Source organism: Balaenoptera acutorostrata, chromosome 11, assembly GCF_949987535.1.
Source record: "Balaenoptera acutorostrata chromosome 11, mBalAcu1.1, whole genome shotgun sequence".
NCBI classification, from domain to species: Eukaryota; Metazoa; Chordata; class Mammalia; order Artiodactyla; family Balaenopteridae; genus Balaenoptera; species Balaenoptera acutorostrata.
The window spans coordinates 31,379,593-31,399,555 of NC_080074.1; the positions used below are offsets into that span (position 1 = coordinate 31,379,593).

General features: G+C 40.9%; 1 protein-coding gene across 4 annotated transcripts in view; it reads left to right on the top strand.

The window, feature by feature from the left end:
• POC1B (POC1 centriolar protein B) overlaps positions 1-19,963 on the top strand; it is a 135,734-nt gene that overhangs the window by 18,659 nt on the left and 97,112 nt on the right. For all 4 annotated transcript variants that reach the window (XM_057556679.1, XM_057556681.1, XM_057556680.1 and 1 more), the window contains exons 3-4: positions 3,176-3,347; positions 7,639-7,818. In XM_057556679.1, coding sequence (XP_057412662.1) covers positions 3,176-3,347; positions 7,639-7,818 — 352 coding nt within the window. The remainder of the gene's footprint in view (positions 1-3,175; positions 3,348-7,638; positions 7,819-19,963) is intronic.

The following is a 19,963-nucleotide window of genomic DNA, read 5'->3' on the forward strand; positions in this document are numbered from 1 at the left end:
ATTTGAGAGCTCCACTTATTACACATACTCACCAAGATTTGGTACTATTTATCTCTCTTATTGTAGCCATTCTAATGAGAGTGTGGTGATATCTTATTGTGGTTTTAATTTGCACTTTCCTAGTGACTAATGGATTTGAGCACCTTTAAATATGTTCATCGACCATTTGCATAGCCTCCTTTATGAAGTGCCTGTTTAAGCCCTTTGCCTATGTATTTGCCTATCGTATTTTCCTGCCTTTCCTTATTGATTTGTAGGATTCTTTATATATTCTTTATTATATGTTGGATAAATGTATTGTAAATATCTTTTTCCTCTCTATGGCTTGCGTTTTCACTTGCTTGGCGGTATCTTTCAATGAACAAAATTTCTTAATTTTAGTGTAGTACAAATTATCATTCTTTTCTTTTAGTAATTTTAGTAATTTAGTCATTTTCAGGTATTATCTAAGCAATCATTGCCTACCCCAGTGGCCATGAAGATATTCCCCTAAGTTCTCTTCTAAAAGCTTATTGTATTACCAATCACATTTAGATCTGCAATCCATGCAGAATTACTTTTGTGTACAGTATAAAGTGTAGAAGTCAAGGTACGTTTTTTTTCCTTGTGAATACCCAGTCGACCCAACATCATTTTTGCAAAGGTCATCCTTTTCTCACTGTCAGAGTGGCAGTTTTCTTAAATCAGATCACAAGATCCTCCCACTTATAATCCTTCAGCGGCTGAGAACTAAATACACACCTCTCACCATGGCTCCTTGCTGGCATCAGCTTCTATCTGGGCTCCCATCTTGTTCTCTTTTTCTCCCCTCCCCTGTGGACATGCTGGTCTCCTTGCTGTTCCTCAGGTTGGCAAGTGCATTGCTGTCTCAGGCCCTCGCACGTGGAGTCCTCCTGCCCAGAGTGCTCTTTCTTCACGTCTTAGCCTGGATCACTCCTCATTTCACTCAAGTGTCTGCTCGAATGTCTCTTCCTTGGAAAGGACCACTAACTACCCCATATAACGTTAAGAATATGGTCAAAAGGTATAAGCTTCCACTTATAAGTACTAGGGATGTAATATACAACATGATTAATATAATTAACACTGCTGTATGTTATATGTGAAAGTTAAGAGAGTAAATCTTAGAAGAGTTCTCATCACAAGGAAAAAAAATTTTTTTTCTTTTTCTTTAATGAGAAATATGAAATGATGAATGTTCACTAAACCTATAGTGGTAATCATTTCATGATGTATATCTCAAACCTGGAAGAAAAAGAAGAGTAAATAATATATAAAAGTCCTCTGAACATGTATGATATTATAATCTAATGAACCATCTCCTGCTCTATTGTGATTCCTTGAGGGTGAGAGATTGTGTCTTACTCCCTTTTGTAGCTCTTGTTTGTAGCATAATACCTTGGAACTCAGATAGAGTCCCCAATATATAATGCATGATAATTCATTGTTTTCCCTATTTTGTCCACATTAGCCCCAGATGTTTCAAACCCTGATTTATTTAATAATTTGATGAGCTGTAATGGAATATCAACTTTTTGTACTTTTAAAAAAAGGGGGGCTTCCCTGGTGGCGCAGTGGTTGAGAATCTGCCTGCTAATGCAGGGGACACGGGTTCAAGCCCTGGTCTGGGAAGATCCCACATGCCGCGGAGCAACTAGGCCCGTGAGCCACAACTACTGAGGCTGCGTGTCTGGAGCCTGTGCTCCGCAACAAGAGAGGCCGTGATAGTGAGAGGCCCGCGCACCGCGATGAAGAGTGGCCCCCACTTGCCACAACTAGAGAAAGCCCTCGCACAGAAACGAAGACCCAACACAGCCAAAATAAAATAAATAAATAAACAAATGTGGGGTTAAAAAAAAAAAAGAAAAACCCAAAGCCAAAAAAACTATAAAAAAAAAAGGGGGGGGGTAGTATACAGCTTATAAACTCACTTTAACTATTTTACATGGAAACATTGCATAGGCCAAGTCCAGATGAATTTTATCTATGGCTAAGGAACTTAGAAGGTTTTCAGTGACTTTGTATTTCTCTTCTAACAGTAATACTAATTGTATTTCAAGTTTATAAAGTTGTATTTTTTCTAAACATTCTACAATCTAGACTTAGTGATTCTCATTGACCTGGTTCCTCTCACTGGGGCTATTTTGGGGCTACATGAATATATAAAATTTGGTTTTAGGGCAAGAGTTAGATCTATCTTTCATTTGTTTATTTCTTCATTCCTTGTTTAAGGCATTTATTTCCACTACTGATTTCGTTTGTTTTCCTTTTCTTAAAGCCTTAAGTTAATGTCTGAAACACATGATTCTTTTATTAATTGTAGAATGTCATAACAGAGCAAAAAGTGTGTTTTAAGATTACCTTATCTAGCTATAAAAAGACATTACTGGTCAATTAACAGAACTGGAAAACGGTAGATTAAAGTACTGTCACTGGTAAATTTTCTGAAGTTGATTACAGTGCTATTGGTATGTAAAAGAATATCTTTATTCTTAGAAAAATACACGTAAGTATTTAGGAATAAAGGTGCCATGATGATGAATTTACTTACCCCAAAATCGCTTAGGAAAAAAAAAATTGTGTGTTTGTATGTGCGCACGCACATACATGCTTGTGTACAGAAAAAGAGTGAGCACAGGAGCAAACTATAAACCAAATGGGGCAAAATAGTAACAACAGGTGGATCTGTTAAAGGGTATATTAATGTTCTTTATACTATTATTATGACTGTTCTGTAACTGTGAAGTTATCTCTGCATAAACAGTTTAAAAAAATCATTCTCATCCGGCCCTCTCAGGAAAAGCATTCAGTCCTTATGACACAAAGATTAAGTTACTTTCTCAGTCAACCTGAGAGAGACAGAACTGCCTCCTAGTCCTGTGTCTCTGTTGTATTGTGCTGCCTTCTTCTAGTAAATAGTCATTGAGTTGTAACCAAATACAGGGGCCAGTAGTCCTGCTCTGTGGTTACATAGGACACAGCCAAGCTTGCATATTAGTGATGTGGCTTTGGGTTTCTTTTACAAGTGTTTTTGCCATTACTTGGTCTGTCTTACAACCTCCAGGCCCCTCTGTTACCTGGACGTCTTGTTGTTAGATATGCTGCCCATTGTAACGAGACATGCCTACATTTGTGTTTTAACACACAGTGGTTTTGTTCTTCTATTTCTTAATAGCTACTGGTTCTTGGGATACGTTTCTCATGCTATGGAGTTTCAAGCCGCAAGCTAGAGCTTTCAGATATGTGGGTCACAAGGACGTTGTAACCAGCGTGCAGTTTTCTCCACTTGGAAACTTACTGGCATCTGCTTCACGAGACAGGACCGTTAGACTCTGGATTCCTGATAAGTAAGAGAAACAAACACTTGTTATGCTCTGGATTTAGAAATGCGAAAGAAAACTGGAGGCAGGCTGTTCCTTGTGCCCTTCTTGGAATGCCTACACCCCCAGTTACCTGCACATCTTTAGCCTGAGTCACAAACAAGGTGTACTGCCCTTGTCGTAAAGTCAAACTATTTCATACCATTTTTGCCTCATCTTTAACTCATAATTGTGTCTTCTGTTTGAAAACTATTTCTAACCATGGAAATATGCTTAATATGTCTTAAGGTTTTCTTGGGGTGGGGTGGGGTGGTGGTTAGGAAGGGTGATGGTTATCAATCCCTTTATAAATCTGATGTAAGCTTTAGATCGTCTCCCCAGAGAGATATACCTCAGCCTGTCTAACCAAGATTTTACAGTTTATTAACCTGCAACCACCCATCATGGATCCTTGAGGGGACTTTGAACCTCTATTAAAAACCCCGGGGCTAGCTATTCTTTGATGCATATCATTCATTTGGGCTCCAGAATTTTCTTGTTAAAGAGAATTCCTGACAAATGTATAAACCCCATTGCATTTGTGCACAGTCCTATCCTGTCATAGCAAACCTCTCTATAAGAGGTTTTTTAAATCCTAGCTGATAGCCCATCTGTTTTAAGCAATTATTGAGCCTTGATTATTTTAAAAGTTTTTAAACTCAATTATAAAGAATTTCAAGCATACATGAAAACAGAATGGGTAACATGACAACTCCCTCCCCACATAACCATCCCCCATATCCAACAGTTATCAGTGTTCTGTCAATCTTGTTTTTTCTCTTCCCCCGTTGCCACACACCTTTTTTTTTTCTTTTCTGGAATACGTATTTTTAGAACAAATCCCACACATCATATCATTTCCTCCATAAATACTTCGGATAATAAGAAACGAGTGTTTTCCTTCACTCTGTTGTGGCAGGATTTGATTTGTGGTACGTGCCTGAACAGGCTCAGGCACTTGCAAATGAATGAAAGTTCCAGGGGCATTTCCCTGCCAGTGGGCACTTTTTTCCTGCCACTACCCAAAGGATCTCCATACTGAGAAATCTGCACATTATCCCGAGGTAGCAAACACTACTGAGGAGAAGTGACATATTGCGACACTGCAGATGGCAATGTAGAGGGAATTGTAAGGACAAGAGGCTGATTTGGGGTCCAAAAGTGAAAGCATTTTTTAAAATCCTTCACTTTAGGAATTTAGGACTAGTGGTTTGTTATTTTCAGCGCAGCCTCAGTCTCCCATCGCTAATTCAGGGAAATCTCAGTAAACTGCACAAGGGTAGATGAGCTAAAAGCACACTGAATCATTAACTTGTACTGGCTAATCTAAGTACAACAATTAGGCTTGTGTAGACACGTCTAGTTCCTCTTCCTAAATCAGATCATAGTGGGGCCAGGGCAATAGTGGGTCATGGCAATGAGAAGGAAACTGATTAACCAGTTACCTATTGCTGCATAACAGTCCTCAAAACTTAGTAGCTTAAATCAATAACTATCATTTCTCACAATTTTATGGGTTGTCCGGATGACTCCTCTGCCCCATGGATGTTGGCTCCTACTCACGCAGCTTCATTAAGCTGGCAGCTGGGCTGGCAGGTCCAATGCCTCCCTCATACACCTGTGGCCTTCGTGCCGGCTATTGGCTGGGGCACCTTGGTCCTCCATATGCCCTTTCTCCAGCTCTATAAGGACTTCCTTACAGCATGGCAGCTGGGTTCTAGGATGGTAAAAGCCGAAGCTGCTAGACTTTTTAAAGGCTGGTCCTGAAACTTGCACAGTATGTATCCCTTCTGCCACATTCTATTGGTCAAAGTAAGTCACAGCACCAGCCGAGATTCAAAGGGACGAGAAATTGATGGATTCCACCTCCCATGGGGAGGAGTGGCGTGTGTGCACAGGGGTGAGGGGAATTGTGGGCAGCCAGATGAGCAGACACCAGAGCTGGTGACCGGAAGGCTAAGAAAGAATAGTAGGAGCGAGTTCGGAGTCAGGTCTGGCCTAGCGTTCATCACAGTCGGCAGTCAAGAGAATTTGGGCAGAAAGGGCAGGTAAATGTGTGGGAGGTGGAAAGTCTGTGTTAAGGCCACGTGAGGAGCTAGAAACCAGTTAAGCACCGGCACAACAAACACTAGGCACGCTTATCTCGGTTTCCTATATGCTTCCTGTTGAGACCGGATCTGGATCTGGCAGTTGGGCCAGCCTATAGCCGAGAGGAGCGGCTTTTAGAAAGAATGCAAGCAGGAAAGCCTCCTGCAGTACGGAGTGCAGAATAAAGATCAGGGCAGACTTCGATGATACCAACTGTCTCTTGGCTTCCTGGTCATAGCAGATGCCAAGTCTTTTCTTTGTTTTCTCTAGGGCTTATACTTAAAATCAGGCCATACTGTACTCCTGACTCCTACTCAAAGAACTTTCCCTTGAAACCTCACTGAGCTAGTCCCTGAATGCTCCCTCCTGTTTTTTTTAAAATATTGATTTTAATTATTCTTGGTATGTCATACATCAGGTGATGGAGATTTATGACAAAGTCACCTCTGCCTTCTACAGGCCACGGGAAGGGAAAGCCAGGATGGATCTAAGAACCATTAAGTATTGACTCTTCCCAGCAGAATTCAACAAAATGTACTGAGTCCTTTTTCCATGCCTGACATTGTGCTAGATGCTGGTCTTTCAGAGATGAATAAGTCATCTTTCCTGTCCTCAAAAAATTACTGCCTAATAGGAGAGAAACAGGACTATTTTAAAACAAAAATTACTGTATAATGTAATAAGCAAAATAGATATAATAGAAAGGGAACAATTAAGCCTGTCTGGGTTGGTCAAGGGGGGTTTGCTGGTAGGGGAAAGTAGTCAGGCTAAGAAAGCTGTAAGTACAAAGCCAGAGGTGTGTTTGAAGCAGTGAGACTGTCGTAAGAGTACAAAGGTCAGTACAGTGGCAGGATGTCTCACCAAAGAGCTTGGGTGTTGTACTTTTCCTTGAAGAGCAGCCCGTGACACGTTTACACTGGGATTTACACGCTTAGAATTATACATTTAGCAAGGCTGTAAGCACAGTATGTAGGTGACTGGAGGGAGGTAAAAGATTAGAACAGGGAGACCAGTTAAGAGGCTTTTGCAGTAATCTAGGTGAAGGATATTGAGGGTATGTATATCTACCTTAATGCAAGCATAGCTGGGATGGAAAGAAGAGGAGGGATTCAAAAGATATTTAGGAGGTGATAGCAATCTCACTATCACTAAATAGGTTTGCTGACCTGTCGGATGTTGGGGAGGAGGGGGAGGACCTGAGTGTAACTTCCAGTCTTCTGCAAATTCTGCTGCCTGATCTTCTTCAAACACTTGTGGTGATTTTTCCCATAAGGCATCACCTGTATAAATATGACTTTCTGAATGGAAAAATTGCTAAGTCTAAATGTAGTATAAAGTGAAAGTATCTTGGGAACTTGGAAGCGCTGACACAAAGTAGCATTTCCCAAATGTCACCATTTAACTCCAGCGCTGTCTACTAGCCTACCCCTAATTATGTCAACATTTTTCCTGCTGCTTCTCCTTAAATGCCACACATTATTTTCTCCATCTGTTTTTCCTATTCTCTTTTTCCCACCCTAGCCAAGAAAAAAAAAAAGTATCTGAAATTTCAAGGTGTTGAGAACTGAAGGGTCAATATGTTATTACCATTTATCTTTTGTTTTGCTTGTGAATGTAAGATTGGGCTCAGGGGTGAGCAAGGCCTTAGGTATACCTCAGGATCTCATTCGCATTGCTGGTGGGTGAAAGCAGGAAAGTCAGATCACCCAGGGACAGTCTGTATAGCGGCAAGTGACATAGGGGACATCTCCTCCTTCCCAAGCCGGACTGCCATTCCGCACAATTTCCACGTGAGCCCAGTTTGAAAACCCTACCTTAGAGCTCTTCACTTAATGAATCTTCGGTTTTCTAGGTTGCAGTTTATTTAAACTGTATGTTGCTCTCTCTAGAGGAACAACAAGAACTTAAAATGCATGGTAGAGATTTGTTCAAAATATTATTCCGTAGCTTCCAATTAAAGCAAAGTCAGCAAATGCATTTCAGGGTGGGGACCGCTAGGTTCTCACTTGTTTAGTGTCAGCTGTGACTTTAACTAACAGAACCAGCTTGGAACAGTGTCGATGAAGAGTACAGTACAACACAGCCTTTTCACACTTCTGTCAGTTTTTACAACAAACTGTTTTATATGTTTCAAAGTCTGTATACTGATAATTAAATCAAATGTTATAAATATTAAACTGTTTGTCTCCAGGAGAGGGAAATCCTCTGAATTTAAAGCTCACACAGCTCCAGTTAGAAGTGTGGACTTTTCAGCCGATGGCCAGTTTCTTGCTACAGCTTCTGAAGACAAATCTATCAAAGTATGGAACATGTATCGCCAGCGCTTCTTATATTCTTTGTACCGACACACACACTGGGTTCGCTGTGCCAAGTAAGTGCAAAGTTTCACAGTAAGGTTTCCACATTTTTTTTTCCCGCTATAGTCCATGTTTTACCCCCCCCCCCAACTCCCAGAAAAGGAGATTGAGGGCAAATTCATTCGTTCATTCATTCAGCAAATATTTATTGTGTGCTTGCTATGTGCCAGGAACAACAGTACACAAAATGGTCAAAAACCGCTGCTCTCATGAAGCTTATATTCTGGGGAGGGGAGACAGACAATAAACAAACAGGAAACTAGATATGGTAGGTCAGATGGTGGTAAGTGCTACGGAGAAAAGCAGAGCTAGATGGGAAGGGGGGCTGCCAGTTTAAACAGGGTGTTCAGCGACTGCTCCCAGAGAGGGTGGCCTTTGAGCAGAGGGAGGGCAGGGAGCGAGGGTTGAAGATGTTGGGGAAAGGAAAGTCTGCGTGGAGGAAGCAGGAGTGAAGGCCCTCAGGCGGGAGCTGGGTGGCTGTGTGAGGACAAGAAGGCAGGGGTGGCCAAGAGCGCGGGGAAGCCGGGGAACAGCCCTGACGGGCACGCTGAGTAGATGCACCATTGGAGCGTGTCCGTCTCTCTGACTTACAGTTTACTGGGACCCCTCTGACCGCCGTGTGGAGAGTAGACTGTCAGAAGTCAGGGCAGAGCCCGGACGTGCAGGCTGTTGCAGTGGTTCTCATCCTGGTTTGGTCCAGGGTAGTGGCCGTGGAGATTTCGAGAAGTGGTTGGATTTTAGATAACCTATCCAGTTGACCCTTGAACAACACAGGTTTGAGCTGCAGGGGTCCACTTATACATGCATTTTTTTCAATAGTGTCGATAAATACTAGTGTACTTCACAAACCGAGGTTGGTTGAATCCACAGTTGTGGAACCGTGAATACGGAGGAACCTTGGATTCCAAGGGCAAACTAAGTTACACATGGATTTTTGACTCTGTGGAGCGTTGGTGCCCCAACCCCCGTGTTGCTCAAGGGTCAGCTGTAGTTTGAAGTTACAACCAAAAGTACTTGCTGTCATGTTGGATGTGACGAGAAAGAGAGAAACCAAGAATGACTCCAATATCTTTGGCAACAGTCTGTTGGGACAAGTGCCGTTGTGTTATTAAGGTCTGCGAACAGCCGCGGAGCCCTCTATTCCTAAGACACAATGCTACAGTACTTAAAAATCCGTATCTCCTTTCCCCATCGGAACTGGCCAGGGAGGGAGGGAAGGGCTGTTGTTCTAAATTCCCCATTTTACAGATGAGGAAACTAAGTTTCAGACTTAGAGTTAGAGCTCATCTAGCTGAAAGTGACAGAAACCCATTCTTTTTCACTTCTCAAAGTGGTTTTGTTGGCTGTTTGATAACCTTGGAGTTGGAAGGAGAGACCAGAACGAGGGACTCCAATGCTGTTAGCTCTCTCTAGGCCTCTCTACATGCCAGCTTTACTCTCTGAGAAACCCTAAGCTTTGAGTGGAAACTCTAAGCTTTGAGAGGAAAAGCTTCTCCTAGCTCCAGTTAGAAAAGCACCCAGGGGTGACTCTGGCCCAGCTAGGACCCTGTACCCATCCCTTCACCAGGCAGTGAGACACTGTGATTGTTCAAATTTATCCAGGCACCCAACTGAGACAAGCTACCCTGGCTGGGGAGGAGGGGTCATACCAACCATGTTCTCTGGTGATGGAGAGAGAGGAGAGTTCTCACAAGAAGGGGGCTGGTACAGAGGTAATCAGTGGGGGAAACTGTGAACCCTGTGGTCACCTGGATTTGTGCCCACCGTATGACATAACATGCCAGGTGTCCCCAGCTAGGATATGGTGGAGTGAGCATATGAGCCCAGCTCTCTCTGTCTTGCCTTACAGTCCAAACTCTTAACCCTTGTTATGCTCTCTGGGGGGCATTATTGCCCAGGAGGTGTTGATTATAATTTATGGTAATGAGTCTAAGCAGACTAAAAAAGGATAGAAGATCATACTTTTAGTCAATAGCTTGTTTTTTTTTTTCCTTCTAAAGGGCTTAGCTACTTTTGGCTCTGGCCATCTTAGTATTATTTTCTATATATGCCATATATCTGTGTGGTTACAAATATATAGATTCAAATCCCAGCCCCACCACTTACTAGCTGTATGACCTTTGGGGAAATTATCTGATTTCTCATGCCTCAGTTTTCTTATCTGTAAAATTAGGATGATAATAGTAACCTGCCACCTAGGTTGTCATGGTATTTAAATGAGTAAATTTAAAAGCCCACATACTAATCAGTAGATAAATCTTAGCTATCATCCCCATCACCATCATTGGACATCTCATTCTTATTTAATTTTTACATGTATTATGTAACTTGAATTGATAATTTTTCCCCACCTAAGGAGGTGGCACGTGTTATGGTCCCAAGAGGCTGGTCAAATCATTTGTATTTATTTATGAAATGATGTTGTAAATAAGAGGAGGCAGAGATCTATTATCTAGTGGTTGGGTCCTGGAGAGCAGAGGTATAGGTGGCAGGGCCGGGTACTAGGAAGGGTCATTTAGCTCCCACTATGTGCCAACTCTGGATATGTTCAGTAAAGAGACTGATTTCTGTTACTTTCATCAGGGAGCTCAACATAAGCAAAAGCACTGAATATTGATTTAACTAATCAAGACAGAATGTGTCCTCTGTATTCTGACTAATAATAAGAGCTATTATTTATCCACTGTGACCTATGTATCTCTGTTTCCTTTCAAAAAGAATTTAAAGTGGTTTGTAATAACTGACATACCTATGTATACATCAGTCACTGGAGGGAACGGAGAGACAGTTCTATCTAGAACCACGTAACCTGGGTTAGTGCAGTTTTGGCATGAGGTGTAGCCTGAGTTTCCTGAAGCCCAGGTATTAATGGAATGATGGAGGCTGACATATTTTCATTTTCTAATAACAAGAAGGAATCCTATCAAGTTGTTCAGATAAGAGAAAATTTTTCCTGGAGTAGATTCTAGGAAATACTTTATTCCTTGCCCTTGTATTGAATTATCTATGTATAATATAAATGTTAAAAAGAAAAAAAGGTAACGCTAATGTAAGATAGAACTTACGAAAGGTTGAAAGATCGCCAGTAATGTGAAATTTTCGTCATCAAAACATTCCTTTAATAAGCATAGCCCCCGATACGAGCCACACGTCTGTGCTGGGTGTTAAGTATGGAGAGATGAAAGACACCATCTTAGCCTCAAGGAGCTTTTGTAATTCAAGGGAAAGAAAAAAGATATAAATAATTATAAAAGGGTGTGTCCTTTGGGAAAATGATATACATGAGGAGGGAGTGTGCGAGTGGAGCACTGAACTAGGCTTGTGTGAGGAAAAGTCAAAAGAGACATTGTGGGCCCCTAACTGGGGTGGGGGGGCAGGGGGGAGGAGAAGAGGAGGGAGTGGCGAATCATCGGCCGGGAAGCGGGTGGCAGACCTCCCAGAGGGAATCAGCGGGAGCGAGCGCCGTGGCTGAGAGAGTGTGAGGCTCTGTCAGCTACTCAGCTGTGGCCGTGCTCAGGAAATGAGGTGGGGTGAGGGGAGGAGGAGACGGAAAGGCTCAGGGTCCTGGATGATGTGAAAAGACTTTGGACTTCATCCTACAGGTGATACGGAGACACCAGAGAGCTTGGAATCTGGAAGAAGCATGATCTGAGCTCTTCTTTATTAATTGGTCTATCCTACTGCCATGACTTTGCGTTTAGAGGGTTGGCATGAGATAGTCCAAGATTCCTGTGCCCACATGTAGCACCTTGTTACCCTCGGGCGTGTTTCAGTTCACGGCTCTCTGCCTCTGTGGAAAGTGAGGGTGTTGAGGCTCCTCCAAGTGGACTGTTGCGAGGATGAGAAATACAAGTTGACAGCGTTTGGGATTGAGTGATGCCGCAGGGCTGCCATTCCTCCAGCTGAGCGCCGTCGGCCAGGGTGAAACTCGGGGAGTGGGGGGAGCCTTTGAAAATGTTGTTTTTCCTTAACTCAAGAGAAGGAAGCCATGGTGGAACTTTGCACTTTGCCTAGCATCATTCCCCGTTTTCTGGTAGTAGTGCCCACATTTTCCCTGAGGAACCAGCCCTCCCCGACGGTCCCTCTATGTGCTGTGGTGGCCCTGTCTCCAGTCCAGCAGGAGGCTCAGCTCAGGTTTGCCATCCGGGACAGAGCATCCGCCTTCCTACAGGAGAGAGTGAGCCTTGTTAGAACTGTAGGCCTTTGTTGTGGGATTGCTATCTTGAGGCTTATTTAAACCTGAACTGCTGAGGGACGCCGTGCACAAAATACTGACCTAAGAATGATGCTGATTCTTTCAGAGGAGAGTGGAGCTGTGAGAGGAAGACAGAAATTGTTGTCTGATTACATGGTGTGGTTTCTGGGTACAGCCATGCCTGGAATTATTAGTGGGGGTGGGGAGGGGCCGGAGAGGGAGACAGAGACCTGAGCTTTAAAATATTTCTTTTCACTCTTTTTTTTAAAAGGCACTTTCCATAGGAAGTGATAGTGAAAGAGAGTTTTGGAAAAGTGGGATTGATCCTTGCATCCAGTCATGTGCACTCGTGATTCCTGTTTTACCTCCATCCCCAACACGGCCTTAGTTTTCAGCATCATTATCCCTTGTGGAGACTTTTGCAATAAACTCCTAAATGTTTTCCATGACTCCAGATTGGCACTTATTCCCTCCTTCCCCTACTGCCTCCAAAGAGACTTTTGTGAAATGCAAATCTGACTGTGCTCTTCCTCAGGTTAAAGCCACTTGGTGACTGCTGTCCGGGCACACTTGTCCTGCCGTATCTGCTCTGCCTTCCTGTTACAAGCTCGCCTTTCTTTCCTTTTCACCATTCACCTTATTGCAGCTACACAAGGTTCCCCAAGTCTGCGATGCTCTGTTATGTTCTGTGCCCCTTCACATGTTGCCTGCCATACCTGGAATGCCCCCAATTCCACCCTCCCTTCACCAGCCTGCTTTGCATCTCTTCCTCTAAGAAGTGTTTCTGACTTTCCCAGGCGGAGCCTGTTATGCTTCCTTTATGCCACCACATTACCCTGTTAATGAGGTCTGTTTGCCAGTTTAGGCCTCACTTCCCTATGAGACTTTGAATTACAAGTATTTTATTCATTGTGTATTCTCATGCCAGGGACCATTCTAAATTCTGTAAATACCGCAGAAAGTAAAACAGACAAAATTCCTACTGTCATGGAACTCCTATCAAAAGGAGACAGACAATAACCAAATATACTAGTGATATGTGCTCTGCAGAAAAGTGCTGTAGGGTAACAGGACAGAGAGTGACGGGGATGGGAGGTGCTCTTCTACATATGGTGGCCAGGGAAGGCAGCTCTATTAAGGTGACATGGACTGAAGTGGGGCAACTAATAAGGTGGGTATCAGGGGAGAGTGTTCAATTTAGAGTCAGGTACAGTGTGAGAGACACTGCAGAGTGTTAGTTATAGGGTGAGGAAGGCTCAGAGGAGTTGTGTAAAAATGTGGGTTGAATGAATCAATGAAAGGTTGACCGCTAATGTGCAGGTGGCTTTGGTGGGAGTTTTCATGGGCTTCTTCAGGGAAGAGTCATTTTTGTGGATTTTTTTATACCAAGTTCAGGAGTACTATACATGCATGTTATGCATGAGGAATATTTATGTGGCTTCACTACTTTTTTGTTTTTTTAAATTTTTGATCAAATTGATAATTTTTATACTCTGCACACCTGGTCTTAATGGAATGCCTTTATTTTGCTGGTACCTTGTGGATCTGAGGGATTTATTTATTTATTTATTTATTTATTTTTCAATCAGTTGTTTTCTTACTATTTGGAGTGAGTGATTCCTGTGGAATTCTGCAGAGGCCTCTCTGGAGGAATGTTCTTTGATAACAAATTTGGCTAAATTTAATGAATAAAGATTTCATCTTTTGGCCAGCTTTCCATATATGGGCTCGACAACATGAGTTCTTTCTCACACATTTATTATCATTTTTTTTCTTGGCTCCTCTTAATGCAGATGGAGACCAAGAGAGTTGGGAGGGCCTAACTGACCACTCAAGCCCGGCCTGTCAGTGTCTGTGCAGCTTCCTGTGAGAGCTTCGCCTTGATGGGGTCGTTCTAGTCTAGGACTTTCTTCTAAATGTCTGAAGGATCAGAAGTTCTGTTTTGGCCCAAGGTGAGAAGGCTCAGGGGGAACTAAGTCAGGCTTAATAAATGGAGGAGAGTCTGAAACAGAAGTCAAATTTACAATTTATTTACAGTGACAACGCTAACTTTCAGAGGGGCTAGGGCATTTGCATGCCTCAGTCAGGGCCTTCTTCCTCTGTCAACAAAGTCAGAATAAGGGCTCAGTGGACCCTGGAACTAAGGCAAGAAAGTCTGTTGAAAAAAATCTTGATGGATAGTTTTTTCAGGTTAGGGTAGTGAGATGGGCTTATCTCTTCCACATGTACGTACCTGCCAAGGAAGCTGCACGATCGGTTCTGCTGGTCAGGTACTCTCTTCCCTGGGCCAGGCTGGAGACACCCTGATGGATGATTGCTCTTGCTCTTGCCTCGGGTGGTTCCTGGGCACCTCCTCTCTGTTGACGTAGTATCTTTTAGGTGGTGCAGTAGAGCTGATTGGTTTCACTAGCATGGGATCCTGCAAACATGACATAACTCCTCTGGGCCTTAGTCTGCTCCCTTATAAAATGGATACAAAGGGGTACCTTTCTCAGAGAGTCATCCTGAAAACTGAACAAGTTAATGAATGTAAATAATGTCAGCTATTAACTACCCTCACATTCCGGCCTTTTCTCCTTGGGATTCTACTGGAGTCACCTTTAGGTTGTGTTCCAAAGTCATTTCACACATTTGCACATAGTGTTTGGGGTTGCTACTATGGGTAACTACTATTAACCTTTGAATGCATTTTATGTACTTAACTATAGAGGGTAACTTTATTTTTAAGTGCTTGTGTCTGAAAATCTCTGCCTTTTAATTGGAGTGCTTAGTCCACTTAAATTTATGTAACTAGTCCTATGATTAAATTTATTTTAACACTACCATCTTGCTCTTTGTTTTCTATTTGTCTCATTTGTTTATTTCTTTTTACTCCTTTCTTTTGGATCAATCAAGTATTTCTTAGTATCCCGTTTTATCTCCTCTATTGTCTTTTTATTTATTTATTTATTTATTTATTTATCTATTTAAAATCTTTATTTATTTGGCTGCCTGTGGTCTTAGTTGTGGCAGGCGGGCTCCGTAGTTGCGGTTCGTGGGCTCCTTAGTTGTGGCATGCATATGGGCTCTAGTTCCCTCACCAGGGACCGAACCTGGGCCCCCTGCATTGGGAGCATGGAGTCTTATCCACCGTGCCACCAGGGAAGTCCCTCTATTGTCTTTTTAGCTTTACTTTTGGTCTTATATTTTTGTTTAGTGGTAACCTTAGCATATCATAGTCTAGAATTAATTTTATGCCATTCTATATATAATGTTAGAACTTATAAAAGTTCTAATGTTAGAACTTAAAAAAATACATCTCCATTCACCCACCTCTTGACAGTTTTACTTCTACATATCATATATACCCATAATACATTAAGCAACCATTTTCTTCTAAAGAAACAAAAAAGGCTTTTATATTTACCTTTTCCTGCACTCTTTTCTTTTGTGTAGATCCAAGTTTCCATCTAATATCATTTCCCTTCACCCTAAAAAACTTCATTTACTGTTTCTTGTATCCCAGGACTCCTAGTGATGAATTCTCTCAGCTTTTTGTTTATCCTTTTTAAAGGATATTTTTGCTGAGATGTAGAATTTTATTTCAGTGGATAACTTTTCTTTCAGCACTTTAAAGATATCATTCCATTGTCTTCTGGTTTGCAATTTTTTTAAAGTGAAAGCAACAGTCATTTTTATCATTATTCCCCTGTATGTAATGTGTCTTTTTTTTCTCTGCTGCTCTAAGATTTTTTTTTGCTTAATCTTTTGTTTTTAGTGATTTGACCATGATGAACCTGGGTATGGTTTTATATATTTTTCTTGTGGTTCATTGAACTGTGTGGATCTGTGGATTGATCTTTTTTCATCATATTTAGAAAATTTTTGTCTTTTCTTCATATATTTATTTCTCTGCCCTAATTTTTTTCTCATCTTTTTCTGGAACTCCAAATTCACGTTTGACCACTTGATATTGTCCCATCATTTATTGAGGCTTTGTTCATTTTCTCAAACTTCTGTTCTCTTTGTGCTTCAGTTTGCATAGTTTCTATTGGCCTGTTTTCAAGTTCCATGGTATTTTTTTCCCTGCACTGTCCAATCTATTGTAAGCTTATCCATTTCTCTGATGAGATTTTCCATTTGTTTGCTCATTATGCCCATCTTTTCTTTTAAATCCTTGAACATATTTATAATAACAGTTTTAAAGTCCTTGTCTGTTCATTCTAACATTTATGTCATATCTTGATCAAAATTTTTTGCTTCTTTGTATTTTTTAAGTTTTTTGTTGTATGCACAAACATTGCTCAATGTTTGAGAGTATGAGTTACTCTATCATCTTCTAAAAAGTGTTGAGTTTTGTTTTGGTAAACAATTAACTTTCTGCTGGCCTGGCTAGATTGTGTTGGATTTAGACTTTTTAGGGTGGATCCAGAGTGGCCTTTACTCTTGGGCTATAGTACTAGTGGACTTTCTAGGGCCTCAGCTGAATGCCTGGAGTGTTCAGCCAAATCGGTTCAGAACTTGAACATCTCTCAGTACTGTGTAACCTCAGGAATCTTTGTTTGGCTCACAGTCTCCGTTGTTCTCTGCCGAGTCTTCTTGTCCTGTGCATTATCAGGTTTGTATTTGACCAAAGACTCAGTGAGATGCCTAGGCAGATTTTGGGGGATTTCTGCTCTTCACAGGTCCTCTCACCTACCCTGCCCTCAAAATTCCAGCCCTTTAGCAGTTCTGAATTCTAATTGCTATTTCCTCTGCCCAGTGAGATTGCAGCTGTTTCCTTGGACTCTGCGTCCTTATGCCATGCCTGAAAATGCTCCTGGGTAGAAATCTGGGATGGATGTTGTGTTTATCTCATTTGTTTTCTATCTCTCAAGTTTCACAACCCTGTGCTGTCTCTTGTCCAGTGCCTACAAACAATTGTTTCATGTATTTTGTATGAGTTGTATGATTGTTTATGGTAGGGAAGGAAGTCTGATAATCATTACTGCTCCTATCCAGAATGTGATGTTTTTGCCGAAGGAATTTAGTGGAAACTGCCAAGCCAGTTTCAAAATTTGTACGGATGAGTTAAATGTGTGAGAATAGCCAAGAAAATAATGACCAGAAAAAATTGGAAGAAACTTGTTTAACCAGCTCTCAGAACACAGTATAGAGCTATAGAAATTAAAGTGTGGTGATCATAGTACCACGTTAGCAAAATAGGTTATAGAAAGCTCAGATGCAGATCCATATATGTTTTCTGATAAATATGGCATTTCTAATCAGTGGGGAAATGGATGAATAGTTATTTAAAATGTTAATATTAAAGAGTTATTAAGCTCTATTTACAATAGCCAGGACATGGAAGCAACCTAAGTGTCCATCGACAGATGAATGGATAAAGAAGATGTGACACATATATACAATGGAATATCACTCAGCCATAAAAAGAAACGAAATTGAATTATTTGTAGTGAGGTGGATGGACCAAGAGTCTGTCATACAGAGTGAAGTGAGTCAGAAAGAGAAAAACAAATACTGTATGCTAACACATATATATGGAATCTAAAGAAAAATGGTTCTCAAGAACCTAGGGGCAGGACAGGAATAAAGATGCAGACGTAGAGAATGGACTTGAGGACATGGGGAGGGGGAAGGGTAAGCTGGGATGAAGTGAGAGAATGGCACGGACATATATACACTACCAAACGTAAAACAGGTAGCTAATGGGAAGCAGCCGCATAGCCCAGGGAGATCATCTTGGTGCTTTGTGTCCACCTAGAAGGGTGGGATAGGGAGGGTGGGAGGGAGATACAGGAGGGAGGGGATATGGGGATATAGGTATATGTATAGCTGATTCACTTTGTTATACGGCAGAAACTAACACAACAATGTAAAAGCAATTATACTTCAATAAAGATGTTAAAAAAAGATAATATTAAAGAGTTATTTAATATATTAAAATAGTTGTTTAGATGTAGTTAAGATAATTATGTTTCTATTTGGAAAAATTTAAAGTCAGATCTATATTGCACACCACACATTTACAAAAATTGTAGATGAATTAAACAACTAAACATTAAAAATAGTCTAAGTGATACTGCTTTTCCTTACAATGCATGGACAGCATATTTAAATGAATGTAGAGGGTCAACAGAGCAATTATTTCTCCCTTAAGAATTTGAATTTTAAATGTGCCATGGACTTAAGTAATTAAAATTCTATGTCTCTCTCTGGGCCTAGTACTTATTATAAGTTTGTCCCTGGAGTCCAGACCTACTCCATGTGGCACAGAGATGGTGCCCATTAGTGTAAGAAGAGATGAGTAGCTGTGTTTTCTGGACTAACTATCGTTTATGATCATACATCTTGCTTCACAGAAATAGTTCATATTTTTAAGATATGTCATCTATTGGGAGATATATTCATGCTTTATAAATTACTCTAGTCTTTTTAGAAATCAATTTGCAAAATATATCAGGAGTCTTTGTTGCAGTGAGTCCACAACTGTACATCTATCCTAAATAAATACTCTTTTGTATTTAAAGGAAGAAGCTTTGTATTTAAAGATATTGCTTTCAGTGTAATTTATAATGATGAGAAACTGGAAATAACCAAGTTTTCCAAATAAAGAAAGCTGGTTAAAAAAATTTAGATTATTATTTACCCATTAAAAGGAGAATATATGTAAGTAGTGGCATAACAACATGTTTATGTGTGGGGTAAGAAGGGCAAAATTCAGAACTCATGATTATAATAGAAAAGGTCTGTACATGAACAAAAGATAAAGTACCTACATACATAAAATATTACATGATTTTGTTTGGTGATGGCACTGTGGGCTTTTCTTACTTACTATATTTCCCAGTTTTTTTAAACAAGCAATTTGTCTTTAACGAGTAATGAAGAAAACATGTATCGTTTGAAATATCTACATATGCAGGTTGAGAAATATTTATTTTTAGTGGCAGATGAATTTTGCTAAAAGTTCAAATTGTTATAATCCTGTATTTTAAAAAATAATGTGTGTTGTGGGATAACTTATGTTTCTTTAGGTGTCCTCAGGCAAAAAAAAGTAGCAGCTAATGAACGACTTTTCTAACTTTGTTTTTCTAGCATTAATTTTAGGGGGAATATCTGACCTTAGTTTTCAGTGTTTGGTAGTGTTACAAGTGATCTTTGATCATCTGAATTGCAAGGATTTTTCTTTATTGCAGTAAACTACATATAATATAAAATTTACCATTTAACCACTTTCAGGTATACAGTTCAATGGCATTAAGTACGTTTATGTTGTGCAAATAATTGCAAAGATTTTAAACATCAGCTTTCATTGGCTGATGAAAATCCCCTTGAAGAGTTTTTTAATGCCCTACATATTTACTGAGGACCTACTCAGTACCATATACTGTGCCTGGGGAATACAGCAGTGAGTGAATAAGACAGATGTTGTTTCTCTCTTCTTGGAGTTTACGTTCTCTTAGGGAAGCAAAAAGAATAATTGGTTGTAAGTGTGACTGTGAGCTACTCTAAGATGCATACTAGAGAGCAGACCTACTGGGGGGAGGAGTTCAGGAAAGCTTTTCCTGAGGAAGTGACCCTGAGCAGAGACTTGAAGGATGAGTAAAATCCCCTTAGGTATTTAAAACTAGATAAAGAGTAGGGAGCGGTGTTTGAAGCAAAGGGAACAGCATGTGAGGGAACACCTGAGGCAAGAGAAAGACCCGAGAGAAGAGGGGTGTGGTGCCAGGAAGAGTAAGGTGATGGAGATGAAGAGACAGGAGGGCAGATCCTGGAGGACCCGGGAAGCAGTGGTGTGTCACTTTTTCCCAAGGGAAATGTGAAACCACCGAAAGGTTTTAATCAGAAAAAATTTATTTAAGATTTAAAGATCAATTTTATTGATTGTGGAGAATGGAATGTCAGCAGGGCCTGATGATGGATTGGAATGTGGCAGCAAGTGGAGGAGAAAGGAATCAAGCTTGACTCCTAGGTTTCTGTCT